Source organism: Nilaparvata lugens, chromosome X, assembly GCF_014356525.2.
Source record: "Nilaparvata lugens isolate BPH chromosome X, ASM1435652v1, whole genome shotgun sequence".
Taxonomy (NCBI): Eukaryota; Metazoa; Arthropoda; class Insecta; order Hemiptera; family Delphacidae; genus Nilaparvata; species Nilaparvata lugens.
The window spans coordinates 28,966,474-28,985,732 of NC_052518.1; the positions used below are offsets into that span (position 1 = coordinate 28,966,474).

At 35.5% G+C, this 19,259-nt stretch overlaps 3 protein-coding genes across 5 annotated transcripts in view; 1 reads left to right on the forward strand and 2 right to left on the reverse strand.

Moving 5' to 3' along the window:
• Positions 1-12,437, reverse strand: part of LOC111062828 (inositol-pentakisphosphate 2-kinase) — a 216,739-nt gene extending 204,302 nt beyond the window's left edge. The window contains exons 1-2 of the mRNA XM_039443125.1: positions 12,373-12,437; positions 3,256-3,279 (exon numbers count right to left, since the gene is read on the reverse strand). The gene's annotated coding sequence lies outside the window, so the exon portion shown is untranslated. The remainder of the gene's footprint in view (positions 1-3,255; positions 3,280-12,372) is intronic.
• The window catches only part of LOC120354947 (protein BTG2-like), a 196,062-nt gene that overhangs the window by 112,224 nt on the left and 64,579 nt on the right, over positions 1-19,259 (reverse strand). The window lies entirely within an intron of this gene.
• Positions 6,040-6,486, forward strand: LOC120354538 (ADP-ribose glycohydrolase OARD1-like). Its single transcript, XM_039441874.1, has one exon. The coding sequence runs from the start codon at positions 6,040-6,042 to the stop codon at positions 6,484-6,486; it is 447 nt and encodes a 148-aa protein (XP_039297808.1).

The window sequence follows — 19,259 nt, forward strand, 5'->3', positions numbered from 1 at the left end:
TTGCTTTGCGAAGATTCCATCTTGGTATATCGGGGTTTTGTATTATTGGGAGTGAGAGACCTATCTATTTAGACAGCACTTTTGTCTGAGCTGGAAGAGGCAGATCATTTTCCCCACTGGAGACAAATTATAGGTCAGGGGAAGATATTGTTCCCCATCGGGCAGAGTGGAATGAAGGGCTCTGTTTAGCATCAAATATCAATGTATAGTTTGTTGCACATTTCTGCCCATCTTATAATGTCTGCTCCATCTGCATTCTCTTCCCTATACCCCCACATGGAGCTATGTGAATTGAAATCCCCAATATACAAAGTAGGGTGCTCTGGGAGAGGTAAAGCCAAGTCATTCCATCTTTCTGAAGGTGGTTTATCTACATTGTATATAGTGATAGATTGAAAATTGATTACAATACAACGGCTGTTACTCTCAACTGTACTGCATAAATGAGTCTTGTTTGATTTCACATAAGTAGCTAGACCATGCTTGTCATGACTCAAGAAGTTTACGAGAGTATATCCAGGGATATCCAGGGTCTTTTTCCCTTGGTGACAGGCACATGTGTCTCTTGCTGTAGGATAATATCTACTTTTTTATCAGACATCATTCTTCTGCAAATATCTGCTTTAGCCCTGGAAATGGCTTCTATATTCAATTATCCAATCCATAGATTTTTAGCAGCTGGATTTAGCCTTTGTCTTTTTTAGCCCTGATAGGAACTGTTTTGGCCTGATTGACCGGGAGACATAATGTGTCCGGTCAGCAAGAATGAGCTTCAGGAGGTATCTCCCAACATCAACTCATATAACCTTATGCACAATCTGTTAAAGTACAGGCAACCACATAAAATGATGCAATCATTGCTAACCTTATCACAAATACCAAAAACACCCGCCCAGCAGACTCACAGATCCAGTCGTTTGGAGGCCATCATCACAAGAATGACAACCCTCTCACCCTGGATCTATATGATGGGTCTCCCGTCCGCCAAGGCACCCTTTGATTCGATTCAGTTCCCCAAATTCAGATCTCCATCCTGATTTGGGAATCCAGGCGCACCCCGTGGAGGCCTTCCCAGCTACAAGTTAGATGGTAAAGGTGCTATTTTGGAGAATTTTTTCAGAGCTGGGATAAATCAATTGCGCCCAATTGATTAATAATGTGAATATCTTCTAAACGGTTTGAGATATCGATATGCAGTTTTTGCCATTCTTTTTTTTTTAATTTGGATTGAAATCATGTATTGCATGACCACCTTCCTATTAAAAAAAATAAAGTTGCATTCAATATGACGGATCCAAGATGGCAGACCAGATTTTTGAAGTCATAGTAAAGTAGTATTTTCAATTTGAGTAGGATCCCCAATCACACCCACAGTCAAATAACCTTTGTGCATGAGATATTAAGCCGTTCTCGGACCTTTCAACCACTCTGTATATGTTCTAAAATTCCGGCAAAAAATCGTGACTTCCATTCCCTCGGGTTTCTTGTTAATGGTACGAAGACTATCAATTTTTCCATGGTATAAATCTATGAATGATCAAAGTTTGGAATGAAGAAGATTGTTAAGATTAACTAAAAATCTCTATGATGAAACAAACACACTGTAGCTAAAAAGGTATGCAATTTGTAAAATTAAATCTATATAATTTGCTTGTAACTTTCTTATGGTACTGTAATAAAAACATTTATAGCTTGTAAAATTAATTTGTACCACTTCTGATGACTCTTTGGTTTGGATTGTATGGTATATCAGCAGTATTTTTACAATAAGTAGTAATTTTCTTGAAAGTCGAATGAACTTTGAAAGGCTAGCAAAACCAAAGAGGATAAGAACACAATTTTATTTTCTTTGTTAAAACGGATTTTTTGGATTTTTTGATGACTTATATTTTTTGGAGTGATTCCCAACTTTCTGGGTATAAAAATTTTTTAGTGGAAATTTCCCAATACCAATACCCAGATAAAGAGTGCGATGAGAAAACCCCTATTCACTATATTTCTCCAAGACCTTTTTGCACAAGATGACTGGGATAAAATATCAACTATACAGTTAATATCTTGGTCTAAATCAGCGGTTTCAAAGTCAACAGGATAGCCTAAAATAAAAAGTGCAAAAATAAGTGAAAATTTCCCCTCCACTTTCATTTATTTGTAGAGGATTTAATTCATTGAGATTTTTTATGATTGTTATTAACACTAGTCTTAGTGTATGTATGATCATTAATTGTTTTCATTTCTCTATCAATCTTAGACTATAAAAGTTCAGTTCACCCATTGCTGACCCACGTGAATTTGAGGTTATAAGAGCAGTAAGCATCATAATTATATAGTCCCGGTCTTCGACCATATACGAAGTATTTTATAAGCTCTTATACCTAGTAATAATTTATTATATACAATTCCATAATATAGTAGAGATGGTCAAAGGGCCAAGTCTGCATACACTATCATAACTTGATTTTGTACTACAGTAGTCCAAAAGGGTTTCTTCTGTTCAGCTTCATGATTATGATTATGATCATGATGCTCATTTTGTAGTAGTTGGCTTGCCTCAGTTTTGACATGATGATATGGTGCCGTATGGACAAAATGAGATGCATAGATTTCTGTGCAAGTCACTGTTTCTCACATGAGACATGTCAAGGAGCATTCACCAAATTCTATTCATAAATTAATACTCCATTGTCATTTTAATTGTCATTTAATTGATAATTGTCATTAACTGTTTGATTAATTGTCATTTAATAACGGTTAAAATTAATAGGCGTACCGGGAGATTGTCTTTGAAAAAGGAATCTGAAATCTTTTTAAATATTCAAATGTCAAATGTACTTCAGTAGCTGTAAAAACATTTTTAAGCATATCATAAGAATAAAAACTTTTTACCTGATGCCAATTATCACATCAATACATATAATTTATAAAATATGGTTTGGAGATACAAAGGTTGAGATCTTTTTCCTACTGGTGAAAATTTTGTAACCATCAGTTTTCTAACTAACATTATTGATTGTTAGCATGATTTGGTTAGTTTATTATTAAATTTTTCTCACTCCCATAGATTATACACAGTATTGACTTTGAATAAATTAATAGAAGATAGAAATATGATTATTGGAGGTGTTAATGAACGAATAAGGATATCTAGATCTAGAATTCTTTGATTTTTATTGGATTAATTGCATGGCTCTAAACCCTTTCAAATTATAATTTATCTATTGAAACAACAATGAAGAGTTGAAGGAAATTACTCACTCTTTTGAGACTCTGATCACGCACCTGCAAAATATAGAAGAAATTATTAGAATACGATACACTGTGATAAACATAATTTATAAAATATTTCAATTAGTTAAAATCTGGATGAATACAATGAAACTGGAATGACTGCAAATCAATGAATAAATAATGATGAAGATAAGTGGCTTGGTCTACATAATTGAATTAAGATTATATTTTTCAAGAAACTAGTATTTTTGGACATTGTGATAGAAAATTATGAATACAATTATTCATTAATTAACTTATTAAGAATCTTCTATATTGATATAGTTAATATATAAGCTATAAGCATGCAGAGACTTGAACATAAATATCTTGAATGAAATCCCATAAATTTTCGTTTAACTTCCCAGTAAATTTTTATTCAACTGAAAATAATCATGATTCACCTGACTTTCAGTCTGCATATTGTTAATCCACTATTCAATATTGAAAATGAACAAACCATTTTATTTGCAATAGTTCATAAAAGTAGTCTACTATAGCATACATAAAGAAAAGCAAGCTTCCCTTGAGAATTCATAAAAAAAAACAATGTTGCACTGTTTGTTGAAAGCGAAATATGGTAGAGGCAAAATTGAACATAATGGGCACGGTCTGGGAACACAAAAAAGTGGTAAATTGTTCTAGTTCCAGTGGTAAATTCTTTAATCACGTGGCTGGTGCAAAATGTTCTCATGGACCGCCATTTTGAAATCTTTGGTTCAAGCTTTGAAGGCACGCACTTATGAAGTTGATTCACACCAAAATGAGTCATTTATTACCTGCGAAAATGAACAAAGGCTGCTACCATCTAGAAAACATTCCTAAACTTACAGTCTAGAAAAGCATGCATTTTTTCACTCCATTACTCTCAAATTTTTTATAGAGAAAAATTCATTGAACGAATGGTTATCAAACATCATTTTGTTGGTTATGTATTCAATGGCTATGCTATGGTAAACAAACTTAACAAACAAGCTATCAGCACTTGCGCAGAGGAGCAGACTACAATTCAATCGACCAATGAGAGTTCTTCAAATTTGAAGTATCACAATTTACCAGGCTTCGACTGTGGGGCAGGAACTTGGTACTGGAACTAGTTTCTGGTACAGGATTTGTCAAAATCCATGTTCATTTCACATTTCATGTTCCCAGAATAGGACCAATGTTATGTAAAGTAAAGTAAATTCGTTTGGCTTTTGTTGGTGGGGAGTCCCTTGTGGGAGGGTTCCATTGTCTGAGATATGTTATGAACGAGGCATTTAGAGGGATGACAGAGGCGAGGTTTTCTGGAACCTTCTGGTAATCAACACGGAGGAGGCTGGGGGTTTCTAGATCATTCCAGTGTGTTCCGGTTTTGGTGCAGGAAACCATCAAGCAATGACAAGCGCATTCTCAAACCTTCTGGTGGTTTCCATGAACTGCGATTGGTCGGACGTTTTGTCACACCTCCAGACCCTTATAGAGAGTTCTGCTGTGATAGACAGATAGTAATTTTTATAGAGTTATTTATACAGTTAATGTAATTATCACTTGTGATAATTCTGTGTAATTTATTGGGTAGTTATCAGTTTACAGTTGTTTCTAGTTTACCTCTGTGTGTTATAGTGTTATAAGTAACAGTGGCGGCTCCTCTTAAGGTTGCAAGGTTGCACAACTCCCAAAAAATCATGATGAGTTCATGGAGGAAATAATTAATAAGGTCTTGGAAAGGCTCAGGACCGAGAAGAAGGAGATAAAGTGTTGGGGTTGCAGAGAGAGAGTGAGGTCATCTTTGAAGCAAGTGCCCAAAAAAGTCAATGTTTGACAAGAAGCAGGATATTGTGGATTGTGATAAGGAATGAAGCACTGCTCACGCCAGGATGGAGAGGAAGCAACTGTGAACAGGATAACTGCAGCCATAGACTACTGGGGAGGAGATGAAATGCTGAAGGACCAGGAGGAAGATCCTGATTCAAAGCACCTATGGTTTTGGAAACGTACTACCCAAGGAAGACCCAGCTGGAAGTAGAAGCTCCATTGTCACCACATGTTAAGACCATCTGGGCACAATTGGATCCGATTGTGAAAGATTGAGAAATCTTGAAGAGGGTGATGGAGAATGATGCAGGTGATCAGAGACGACTCTGATCATTGTCCCAAGGAAGAGAATTCCAGAAGTATTGAGACAAAAACATAATGGCATCTTTGGTAGGCATTTTGGAGTGCACAAGACCCTAGAAAAGGTACGAGAGAGGTTCTACTGGCCAAATTCAATGGAGGATGTGAAGAACTAGTGCCGAAATTGTACAGTATGTGCATCTGCCAATGGTCCTATGCCTAGGAAGAGAGCCCCTATGCAGAGATACAATGTGAACCTGGAACGGGAAGACTACATCACCAAGTCCCGGAAAAAGATGGACAAAATTCATTAGAATGTCTGCACGAACACCCAGGATGCCAGTGACATGATGAAGCAATGCTATAGAATCTAAGCATACCATGGAGCATACCAGGCTGGTGACAAGGTTTGGTTGTACAACCCTTAACGATGTCATGGATATTCTCCCAAGTTGCAGACTTCCTGGGATGGACCTTATGAAGTGGTCACAAGGATCAACGATGTAGTCTACAGGATCAAAAAACCAAGAGATACTCCATTAATTGTCCACTTCAACCGACAGGCACCCTATCATGCAGACAATACTGCAAGGGGAGTTCAAGAAGTGCAGGTTATTCAACCATCCAGCCCTGACTTTGAAGAGTTCATGGCCAATCTGTAGATGTCATAGGAAAATGGGAATGTCACTGACAGTCGCCAGGACATGCCAAAGAGCCCATTGCATAGCTAGGAATGTGGGAGCATCACGAGGGATGCTGGAGAATTTTGGAAGTTTGGATGAGGTGAACCTCCAGAATCCAACAGTGGGAAAAGCACTCCATCTTCAGGATCAGAACCAACATTTGTTCTATTTGGTGACAAAGGACCAACCCCAGGAAGAATCCACATATCAGGCTTTGTGGCAAAGTCTAATGCACCTGCAGACTCATCTTCAATTCCTGGAAGTGGAGCAATTTGGGATCCCCAGAGACAACTGTGGCTATGATGGATTGGACTGGAAGATTGTGAGACCAATGATTGGAAGAATCTTCAAGGACACTGGAATCAGCATCAACTGTTGTGTTTACAATCCATGGGTAGCCATGATGGATCTTGACTGTTCTAGGACAGACCAGTTTTAAGGAGAGGGCAGTGTTATTGATGAGGCCTTTAGAGGGATGGCAGAAGTGAGGAGTTTCCGGAATCTTCTGGTAATCAACACGGAAGAGGATAGGGTTTCTAGATCATTCCAGTGTGATCCGGTTTTGATGCAGGGAACCATCGACCAATGGCAAGCATGTTCCATGGTGGTTTCCATGCACTGCGATTGGTCAGACGTTTTGCCACACCTCCAGACCCTTCAAGAGAGTTCTGCTGTGATAGGCCGGATGTATTCCCCACCTTTCTAGATTGTTCTGCTGATTCTATATAAATGGCATACATCTCAGTGTTAGAAAAAGTATATAATGTCTTATAGAGGTGAACTAGATAGATTTTCAAGAGACATTCAGCTGTTTTAGATTCTGGAGTTATTTCCCCAAAACCCGACTCAATACGGAAAACATCCAGAAATTGATTTTTTCAAACAAAACTGATGGATGGTTAATGCAGTGGTCAGTGAATGGAAAGTGATAAATAATTATATAACAAAGCAACAATCAAATAATTAAAAGGGAAGAGTTCATTACAGGTTCAGGTTTCCAACTATTTTCATGCAAAGGTTTTTCAAATTAGGTTTTATTCTTAATTTTCAGTGGTTTCATCAGTAATTTTGTAGTACTAACTACCAAGTGAATAGAAAATGATAAATTATCAAAACTGACACACCAAATTACTAAGAATTACTCAAACATGAAGTTTTGAACGTTTTCCAAACTGAGTATTAGATCAATATGACATGAAGTATCCATTAACATCCGATGAATCATTACAGTAATGGCTTCTCTGTGTTCTTAGTGAATGTGATATCACATTGTGCTAGATATCCATACTGGATGGAACATTGAAACCGTCAAAAGCTTATCGTCCACCTGTTATAATAAAGAAAAACTACCTGAAAACTACCTAATTATTTAATATTAATAATATTTTAACATTAATATTATCTATTTTTCAACGTTTACATATATTTGGTCCAATTTATTTATTATTTATATTATAATTATTATTATTCAGAAAATATAAATTTGAGACCTAGAGTCCTATTCTGCCCTTAATAAAGGCAATTATTCTACTATTCTATTCTATTCGTATATTTGTTTCAAACTTATATAGTGTTTATAAATTTCTAATATTTTAGAAAAATTCGTATATTTGTTTCAAACTTATATAGTGTTTATAAATTTCTAATCAAATACCATTCTTGTATTCTGATATTATATAGAATATACTCATAGCAGCTCATTCTTGCACTTGGGTTATAGGCTACCATAGCCACCTCCAATACAAGGCCCCGGCCTAAGATATTGCAACATCGCAGTGAAGGCCTAGAATCTAATACATGATTGGTGAAAAAGATAAAAAAAATACCAGCTGATCTTTTCCACCAATCATGCATTAGATTCTAGGCCTACGCTGGCTGTGACGTTGCAATATCGTAGGCCGGGGCCTTGTATTAGAGGTGGCTATGGTTATACCCTTCCAAGGATAATTTTCTTCTACTATAATTAACTGTTTGCATATGAACCACCGTTAAGATCATCTCTTGAAGACTATAGTATTACCATCTAATGTATTAATCTTCAAGTATAATGTATTATATAGAATAATAGCGTGCTAAGTAGTGCGTTTACAGTCATGTGTTTTGCCTCTTGGGAAAAATTAATAATTCCACATTTTTTATTCCAATAAGTTTTACTTTTTCACAAAAAATTGACAAGGGTGGAATAACACTATTTTATTTAAGTAAGTAAGTAATTGTGACTGAAAGTTAGTGAAAGTGAGTTTGTAGTTGTGGAATTGATAATGGTGCAGCAGAGCAGCTTGAACTAATTTCTCGTTACAACAATATAACATTTCAATTTGTCTAATTGAATATCAATTTACTCAGTTTACTCAGTTGTACAGTAATTTTTCAGTCGGAATGGCCATCTTTTACAGTGAAATTTCAAGTAAAGTTTGTCATTTGACTAATCTGTAGCAATGGAAATGGAAAGTGATAGATGTAAGGCTGTAATGAGGTCGCCTATAGTGAGATTCAACTCAATCTGTCAGAAGTGCTTACAAAAACATTAGCGCTTTTCATCCAAACAATGCAGCCAGTATTAAGAGAATCCCACTATAGATGTAAATCACTTTCGCTTTCACATGCCTTACAACACACACACACATATACACACACACACACACACACACACACACACACACAACACACACACACACACACACACACACACACACACACACCACACACACACACACACCACACACACACCACACACACACACCACACACACACACACACACACACACACACACACACACACACCACACACACACACACACACACACACACACCACACACACACACCACCACACACACACACACACACCACACACACACACACACACACACACACACACACACACCACACACACACACACACACACACCACACACACACACACCACCACACACACACAACACACACACACACACCACCACACACACACACACACACCAACACACACACACACACACACACACACCACACACACCACACACACACACACACACACACACACACGTGAAGTGAATCTCTATACAGATGGCTGCAGTGCTATTTTTCATTGAAAAATATTTAAAAGTGAAAACTATTTTTATTTAATTAGCTGACAAACTTTGGACACGATTATTTTAAAGATTATAATAATATTATCATACATTTTTATAAGATTTTAAAATTTTTAAAAGATAATAGCTTACAATAAAAAAAATATTGCATTCAAAAAAAAATAAATGTAATTTTTGGCATGTAAGTTCAGTTGGCCATTTAGAGACGCTCTAAGAAGTGATTTGTAAAAGGTCCAATGGTACATCCAAAATCAGTGCTATTCTGTCTTTTCTGTATATGGTATACAGATTCAGCTTAGGTCTAGGTTGTGTTCAGAGGACTGTCAAACTACACAGAAAATACACCGAATTTATTTTGCGTTTGGAGTCAGTTTCAGGAATTCAAGGTAGTTTCATGATTTACAGGAATAGAAATAAGAATAAAGAAATCGTAATCAAGTTCGTGAATTTGGATCGCAAAACATGAAAAAGTTGGTAATCGACAAACTTTTTTATGAGTGGAATAAACTACACATATGCATTGTATGAAATAATCATAACATCCCAAATTTATTTTCTGTAAAAGAATTACTGAAATTGATTAAAGGGTTCTCGAGTTATAAAAGATAAATACATATGTTGCTCAATTATTATACTGGAATTCTTTCTCCGTGCAGCTCACATAATAGCCTATCTATCAGTTGGGTAGGCTATGCATAAAAGAAATAATATTTAATGGCTTCCGCTGTTAGCTTTTCAGTACTAAAGTATTAGTCATCAATGTAAAGAAATCCTGTTTATAAATAGAAGCATGTTTACTTAGTAATTACGCATTTTCTTTGAATAGAGGTCGCTGCACGGCTTCCAGCTCAGTTCAGTTCGTGAAACGAGCGAGTGCACATTGAATTAGTGGAGTTCAAATTAAATTTCTTATATTACCTATATAACAGATTATTAGTTTTAGTTACTGTCTAGTTTTTTTATAACAATGTCGGGCATTAGAAAGAGTGGTCAAACAGTGCACAGTGAAGCATGAATAGTGAATGAAAGTGAAACATCAGAGGATAGTGACTTGGGCTGTGCAGAGTTGGTCGATGTTTAGGCCTAACTTAAAGATACACAATGTGGGTGAGTGATTGAAGTTATATTGAGAATTATTTCATGTTGATTCAAATACATAAATATTGTATAACATCCAACTCATTTCTAGTGTGATTTTATCCGTTAGAAAATTATATCTTGGCAACTCTCTATCCAATACTCAACTGCGTGTACTTCATGACATGAGAGCTAAATTAATTTCAATTTATTTTGAAAACGCTTCGGTCGATTTTGACAATTCTTTCACAGAAAATAAATTTGGGATGTTATAATTATTTCATACGATGCATGTGTGTAGTTTATTCTAACCATAAAAAAGTTTGTCGATTACTAACTTTTTCGTGTTTTACAATCAAAATTCATTAACTTGATCCAAAAAATGTCCCATTATTAAGAAAACCATCAATTTTTTCTAAAGAATAGTTATATCATCGGCTTAAAGAAGAATCAAGGATTATGCATGCCAAAAAAAATTATTCCGTTCAGTAGTTATTGAGCAGAAGAGTTGTAAACAAAAAAATACGGGGTTTCAATGAAAATAACTAATTTGACAAGAATGAAATTTTAGTAGTTTCTTGTCAAAATTCTATTTAGAATTATTCAAATTCGCTACGTAATTGTCTGGATGTCGAGACTGAACATTTTTCAAATGGAAGTTTACTAAGTGATTCCACCTATATGCCATAACGAGCTAGTTTTTTTCATTCAAATTCATACATCTTAAAATTTCGATACGGACGAGTTCAACAAAAATATTTCTTCATCGAGTTGATCTCTATAGCTATTTGTACAAATTTACACATTTTTCAAATGTTGATCTGTATTTTCAAACATCTATCCATGTATCCAGTTTTATTAGCCTATTATTTTGAAAGTGATATATGATTTATATCAAGTTGATTTATATTAGATTAGTCTAATGCCGTAGCATTGGTATGCATATTGCGTTATTCATGAAAACTAGCTATTCATGAATTCCAATATAATCTTCAACATCAGTAGTAATTTTTGCATATAAAACGTGTTGTCTACGGTTGTCGCATAAGAGAAAGACTGTAAGAAGATGTGAGGGAGACGTTGGATTGGAAATGGATAGGTGTCGGTACGAGCAAAATCGATAACGAGATGTTAGTCCATATAAATATACACATATATTTGAATTTGGCACGTTTTAGGGATGGTAGACAGTATAAATATACAATATATTTGAAAAGTGGATATTTTCCTCCTGTTACGGACAGAGTCTGCGAATAGTCTCTCCCATCCCACTGACATATCAGAATGGATCACTTCTGATTGTGGTCGTATGAATAGAATAAGCAAGTGATGCTTTATAAAAAGCATAATCTGCCTTATGTCACTTCACGTGTGTCTTATCAACGTGATGATCAAGTTTGCCACATGGCTCAAACATGTGCCTTCTGCTCACCAACTCGCACTAATCTGCGCATTAATTTTATTAATACGTCATTCAAACACAATCAATCTTGATAAAACGGACCAATAAAACCGAATAATGCATTGAACTAAAAAGAACATGAATTTGCAAGTATGACTAAAAAGTAGATCTCTGAAAAGTTGACCTCACGCAGTTATCACTGTACACAGTGTACATGCAGTTATCACATCGTGTGTAGTGTTAGTCACGTTGATTGGGACAAAGAACTAATACAATATACTGAGTACACATATTATTTTGGATCACAAACAAGTACTGTAAGGTGCAAGGAGAGGGAATTCGAGGGATCCTCCCGTTTCTCTGAGTAAAAAAATCCATTAACATTTTCCCTTCTGAATAAGAAATTAGCTTGAAAATATATACTCGTAGGCTATTGTAGATTAAATCAATAAAGAGTTTTCAGCTTCTTTTTTTGGACTGTAAACCTGTAACAATACAAAAATCTTGGTTTTTTATTTGTATACCAAGTCTTGATCAAAGTCATATCAGAAACTGATCACAGTCATATCAGTGAAAATTCAAAGGAATAGGCTACTTCACTTGGGGCAGAAAAATATAATTTGGTTGGTCGATACAATCCGAAACAAAAAAAATCTCTGTGAAGGAAATGAATTATAAGTACGAAATTATATTTAGATAGAAGTTATTGTTGTGCTTTTATACAGGAGAATTAAAAAGTCAGTGAAGAGTATCTTACCAATTCAGAGTAAAATTTTAGTGCAATACTGATGTCAGTACAGTTTATGTGACACTCAGAATAAATGTTACCACGTTCTTTCCGATGACATATACAAGTAATACGTAGATGAATAATGACTCAAATGAAACAATAATTGATTAGAACAAGTGTTCAATGTAAGCTACAGAAAGTCAGCCTACATAAAATGTCAATAATATTGATGTTCTCAGTTTCTATTGTTCTAATTATTACTAAACGAAAATCCCAATTAAATGCTGTAAATCACCCCGAAGACTTCTGAAAATGTTAATGTAATACTTCTATTGTTCTGTTAACCGTGGAAACGACACAGGCAAAACTAACACAAAATGTGGCTAAATAATATTCCTAAAAAATCACCAAAACCAGCCAATCTAGTCGATAAAAACAGAACCGGTTTAATAATTTCAGCAAACCCAGAAAATAGTCATAGGGCATGTCAAAAAAGAAGACTCATACACATGAATTTTTGAATGCCTCCTGCAGAGAGAAACAATTCTACATACACATAATTTTGGTAACGTCCTGTATGCCATAGATCACGTTAAAGATTTTCCCAAAAAAGCAAACTTTAATACTTCTGAAAATAACTCTCACATTTACCCTCGAAAACTGATTCTAAACTACAGTTGTGTCAGCAGTGGAGAAAGAGGTAATAGTTTTTAATACTTTTGAATTGTATCAACCTCCAGAATGAGGTAGAATGACATCTGCTCAGATAGCAAGATCTGTTAGAGACCCAACAATCATACTTATAGTAGTCGATTTGGGAAAGGGATGCCACGATCTTTATAAAACAAAATTCATTTAATGTATAAATCAACAGTAATATAATAATGTATAATCAACAGTTCAATGTATGAAACATACATTTAAACACCACAAGTGTATAATATAATAGGGCTACTTTTATATATAGGGCTACAAGTGTATAATAGGGCTACTTTTGGTATTACAAATAACATGAAAATATTACATTTTTTTAGAAAACACCTCTTTACTTCTTCTTTATGAAACTTTTTAAATAATAAAGCCATTGAAAATAAATGGTATCAACATTATTGATACCATTAATTAATTGATTACACCTCTTACTTCTTTTTCAAAAACATCAAACTTTTAAAATAGTAAAGCTATTAAAAATAAATGGTATCAACTGATACCATTATTTAATTACTTTTCAATTTTTTTAGTATTTGAAAAGTTTTTTTTTAATAAGTAAAAGGTGTTTTCTATGAAAGTGATCTATTTTAATTTTATCTATCCAATAATAATGCTTTGACAAGAGAAGGATTTTACTGTTCAATGTGACCTACAAGAGAGCATCGAACAAACCCTCAAATTATGCTACCCAGTTGAAAATATTCATAGACAACAAGAAAATTGAATACTGAAGATAATAAGAGAAATTATTAATAATGTGATGATGATGATGATGATGATGATGATGATGAAAATGAGGACCTAAATATTGTTGGATTTATAGGATATGTTTTCAATCTATCAAGAGGTTACAATATAGCTACTGAATAGGAACGAAACCAACCTTAATTGATCACCAAAACAGTGCTTGGTTAATTTAGAAATAATTAAACAATAATGGTTCTATTGAAACAGAGAGAATGTGAAAAACGGTCAATGAATAATGAACATTTTAAAAAATTCGACCTATTTCTTCACTTTTACTGTGAATAATAAACTTATTATCAAGTTATAAATCTATAAGACAGTTTTTGTATACGAGTAGAATCAGGCGCGACTCACTTTTTAGTTAATCCAGGAGTGATTTTCTATATTTATAAATAAACCTCCAGGTCAGTTGTTACACTAGAGAGAAATCTATATATTTTGTTAAAATCATTAGACAATAGGATACTGGACGAATAATAAAAAAATCTCGATTATGTTTTGAATTGGAAAACGATTATTATTCAAACTATTTTATTATTGATTAAACATTATTTAGGATGGAAATTGAATATGATTTCTACACCCCTAGGTAAATTTATTCTCTTTACCGCTGGATGGAAATCTAGATATAAATTTTGTTCGAATCATTTGGCTGCATACATGATTGATTGCAAAATGTAAGAAATACTTGATAAATAATATGTAATTTTCTCGATATTTATTTAATAATGGAATACAAATGGAATATTTTTCAGAGTGGCTTGTTAGTAATTGGACTATAACATGAAAGTGAAACAACCAACAGGTAACGTTAGCTAACGGTATAAACGGTCAGGCTGAGAATCACGGAGCTCACCAGAGGCCGACAAGCTCACCAGTTTCCTCATTCGATTTGTCCTTCAACGATCGTCATTTGGCGAAAATTTAGACTTTATTATTACACAGTTCCAACCAAGCTAAATATCCATTTCAGCCTGATAGGAAAAATAAGATACAATACATAGTATACAGAGATTCACATTGAACATTAGCATTGGTTGAATGCCAAGAAGGCTATTGATGAAATGGAATACTGACAGTACATTAATTTTAGCAAATACGTTGTCATTAGGCGTTTAGTTCGAATGGAAACAGTTGTAGAATTGCAATTGTTAGAATTTTCTGTAGAAGATAATAACATGAATCATAAAATAAATATTATAAGACTAGGTTGATGGATAGATGCACAGAGTGCAAGTGACAAAAGTGTGAGCGAAGTTGAGGCACTCTTCCTCTTTCACTTTGTGCATTCACTAATTAAAGGGTATTAAACGTCATCATTCTAGTAGATGAGATAACAAAGATTACTTTCGAGATCATTAACGTCATTCAAATAGATACATCAATAAAAAATCTCATATCATCTATATAATGATATAGAAATTCGACTGAGACACTGTCAATGTTATAGAACCGTTCCATAATGAAATAAAAACATACAATATATTGTCAAATTCAAAACGGTAGAATTTGACAATATATTTGTGTTTTTATTTCATAATGATATAGAGACAAAACATCTCAAAAATCGCCAATTTCGGATATGAGCATATGAGAAAAATTGTGTGGACTCCAATTTTTTTCCGAACAACGTCAGATTGAGAAAATTATATATTTGGGATGAAACGTTATATTTTCTATTGTTATTCATTGAAGATATATAGTTGAGACTGTTTATCACTTGGATGAGACACAGGACCTGGTGTAATCGAGCACCTGGAGTAATCAAATCATTTCATCTCGTTTTGACCAGGTCCTGGTCTAATCGGAAAAGTCCGACCTGGGGCAGTGGATAAGCGCAGTGGATTTATTTATCTACATTGAAAATCCATTATTCACATTAAAATCGCATCTGATATCTGAAGACTACTCTGTACACCAAGGCTTCTTTCAAAAACGTGCAATTCATTGAACTGATTCTAGATCTATTCTCTGATAATAATTTGCGTAATTTTAGTTGAAAGTTATAGGCTATCAAGCTCTATAATTCTAGTTGTTGTTAATCAATTATGCAGACTATAAATATTATAATTACATTTATTTTCTGGGTTGTCTTCAGTTTATCTCTCAACCCCTCCAGATGTTGTTCATATGTGAGAGCTCTATCAAGTCTGACCTGGGAGCTTCCTGATAATTTATTCTTTTGCGACATAACCCGAGATCAATTGTCTTTTTTGAATGCTGGTTACTGAGATGGAATATTCTTGAAACAGTTTTGGACGGGTTTGGCTTCAAGAACCACTGCTGGAAGTATTCTGCCATTATCTCTAATTCCTCATTCAAACAATTTGGAGCTGTTCAAAAGTTTGTCCTTGAAAAACAAGCCCAATGTCATCGGCATAGATTGAGTAACAGGCAGGTCTGCAGTGTGAACATTGAACAAAATGGGTGAAAGGACTGATCCTTGAGGTGAATCATTTGTAATCTTCTTATAGTGCTAAGTTTTCCATAAAGAGACACTCTGCATGTACGGTCTCTCAATATAGCTCCAAAGAGATTGACGGTTGCCTTCAAATTTCAGGATCCTTGATAACTTCAGAATGAGACCAGATCTCTACACCGTGTCATATGCTGCACTAAGGTCCAGAAATACGGCTCCTCATTTGAAGCTCCTCTCAAACCCATGCTCAATGTAAGTTGTGAGCCCCAATACTTGTTCCTCACAACTCCTACCCTCCCTGAAACCAGCCTGCTCCTCTGGCAAACATTCATCCATTCTGCTCCCGAACTTATCAACACAACTGACTATTGGTCTATAGCTTTTTGGGTCGCTTTGATCTTTTCCTGGCTCCAATACTGCTAGAATCTTTGTTTGTTTCCAGGATTTGGGAAGCTCGGCTCTAACCATTACTTCAAAAAATACTTTGAGAGCCTCGTTTTTAAAACCGGTTTTTAGGGGACAAGTAGACGTGAGCCATTCCCTAAGGAGGTGTCAACTAGTTGAGGGGACACCCTGACGCGAGGGTGTGAGGTGTCAAGTTGTTGTTTATGGTCAGGACTAGTTGGCACCTTTGGTCCAGTAGGTGTCAAGTAGTCGGGGGGACAACTTGACAGCAATGGTATATTTTTATGAGGTTACAAGTAGTCGCCTATGGCCAAAATGGGTAGCTGTCTAGTTGTCACCCCGAATACTTGACACCTGCTCATTTTGGCCATAGGTGACTACTTGTACCCTCGTAAAAATATGACATTGCTGTCAAGTTGTCCCCCCGACTACTTGACACCTACTGGACCAAAGGTGCCAACTAGTCCTGACCATAAATGACAACTTGACACCTCGCACCCTCGCGTCAAGGTGTCCCCTCGACTAGTTGACACCTTCTTAGAAAGGAGACAAGTAGAATGATGGGGATGGCTCACGTCTACATGACACCTTGCACGCTGGCGTCAAGTTGTCACCCCGACTACTTGTCACCTACAGAGCACCAGTTGGCACGACTTACACCCCTGCGGCGTAGGGAGGAGGGATCAAGCAATTTTTATTACTGGTTATGATGTAGAATTGAATTCCAAGTACTTTTGGTTCGGTAAAATTTTCCCGTCAAACGCACGGTTCGGGAGATATTTGCCGTCTTTGCTATTTTTAGGACAATTTTTTTCGAGTTAGTTGAAAACAGAAAAAAATTAATAATAAGCCCTTTTGATGACTGAACCAGATGTAGAACACAATTATAAACACATTTTGCTCAGTTATATTTGTCGTCAAGTTGTCCCCCCGACTACTTGACACCCACTGGACTGGAGGTCCAACTAGTCCCGACCGTAAACGACAACTTGACACCTCACACCCTCACGACAGGGTGACCCCCCGACTGGTTGTCACCTCCTCAGAAAGGATACAACTAGACGGGTATGGCTCACGTCTACTTATCCCCTAAAAATCGGTTTTAAAAGGGGACAACTAGTTGGGGTGTCAAGTAGTCGGGGTGGCACCTAGTTGCGTACCCACCAAAATGACCAGGTGTCAAGTAGTCGGGGTGATAACAAGACGGCTACCCGCAAGTTAAGTCGCTGGCAGAGTCAACTTTTTCAATACTTTTTTTAAAAGCAGCTTTAAAGGAGTGCAGTGAGTCCATGGGGCTAGTTCACGAGCTGAACAAAGGCAATAATGGTTTCATCCTCCTGTACAGGATCATGCAAGAATGCTCGTGACATGCTCGTGACAAAGTGTCTGCAACAAGGATTTTTTTCCTGGCATGTTTGGTACATCTAAACTTATACAGTTTTAAATTCATCCTTTGAGCCTCACAGATCCAATGCTACTTATTCTTATAATTCAAAATTGGTATAAGAGACTTATGGTTAGTAATAATTTGAATTTTAGCTCTCCCATAAATATAACCATGATACTTTTCACAAGCAGTGACAATGCTTAGCAATTCCTTCTCTGTTTGAGAGTAATTTTTCTCACAGTCAATTAACCTACGAGATACAAAGCATACTGGTCGTCCATTCTGCAAGAAACAGCTGTCCAAATCATTTAGAAGCATCACACTGAATGGTAGTAACCCAATTCTCATAGCCAAAACAGTGGCAATTGCTAATGCATTTTTTATGTTATTCAACTAAACTGTATGGCAAGTTAGCCATAGGAATTCAACTCTATTCTTGAGCAACTGGATAAGGTTGAAAGAGAGAGAAGACAAATTTGGAAAAAAACAGCGACATTAACCATACCCAGGATTCATTGTAATCCTTCTTTATTTGTGGGAGACTCTAGCTTCAGAACTGCTTAAATTCTAGATGGGACAGGCTCATACCTTGCTCACTAAAAATGTGATCAAGAAATCGTACTGAGTTTTTGACTTATTAAACTAGATATTCGATTGCCGTGCCCTACTGATAATTTCAAGAACAACTTGATCATGCTCTTCTTCTGTGTCTGCTACTATTTAAATATGATCAAAATAAACCACAACACCCGGTATGTCACCAAAATGTTTTATGTTGATTTTTTGAAAATATTCAGGTGCTAGATTTATGCCAGAATGTATCTTTCTTTATTTTACTTATTTTTTAAAAAAATATTCATTCACTTTGTAATTATTATAAAAAATATTTTGTGATTGCAAATGTGTTGTCCATGGGACTCTCCTCCACACGCAGATGATTGGTCTTTGTGGGGGAATTCTGTGTACTATATGTATCTCGCTTGCTATTTTTGTAAAGTACCTATGTTGGAAAGAAGGAATAAAGATTATTTGAATTTGAATTTGAAAAATGGAGTTTTTGTTAATTGCAGACTCAGGGGTAGTTTAACATGATAACATTCATCTGCAAGATCAAAAACAGTGAAAAATCTTTTTCCTCTAAATTTTTCAATCACCTCTGATAAAGTAGGAATCACATAATGTTGCATCTGTATGCAATTATTCAACTCATTAGGATTAAAAAACAATCTCAAACTACCATCCGGT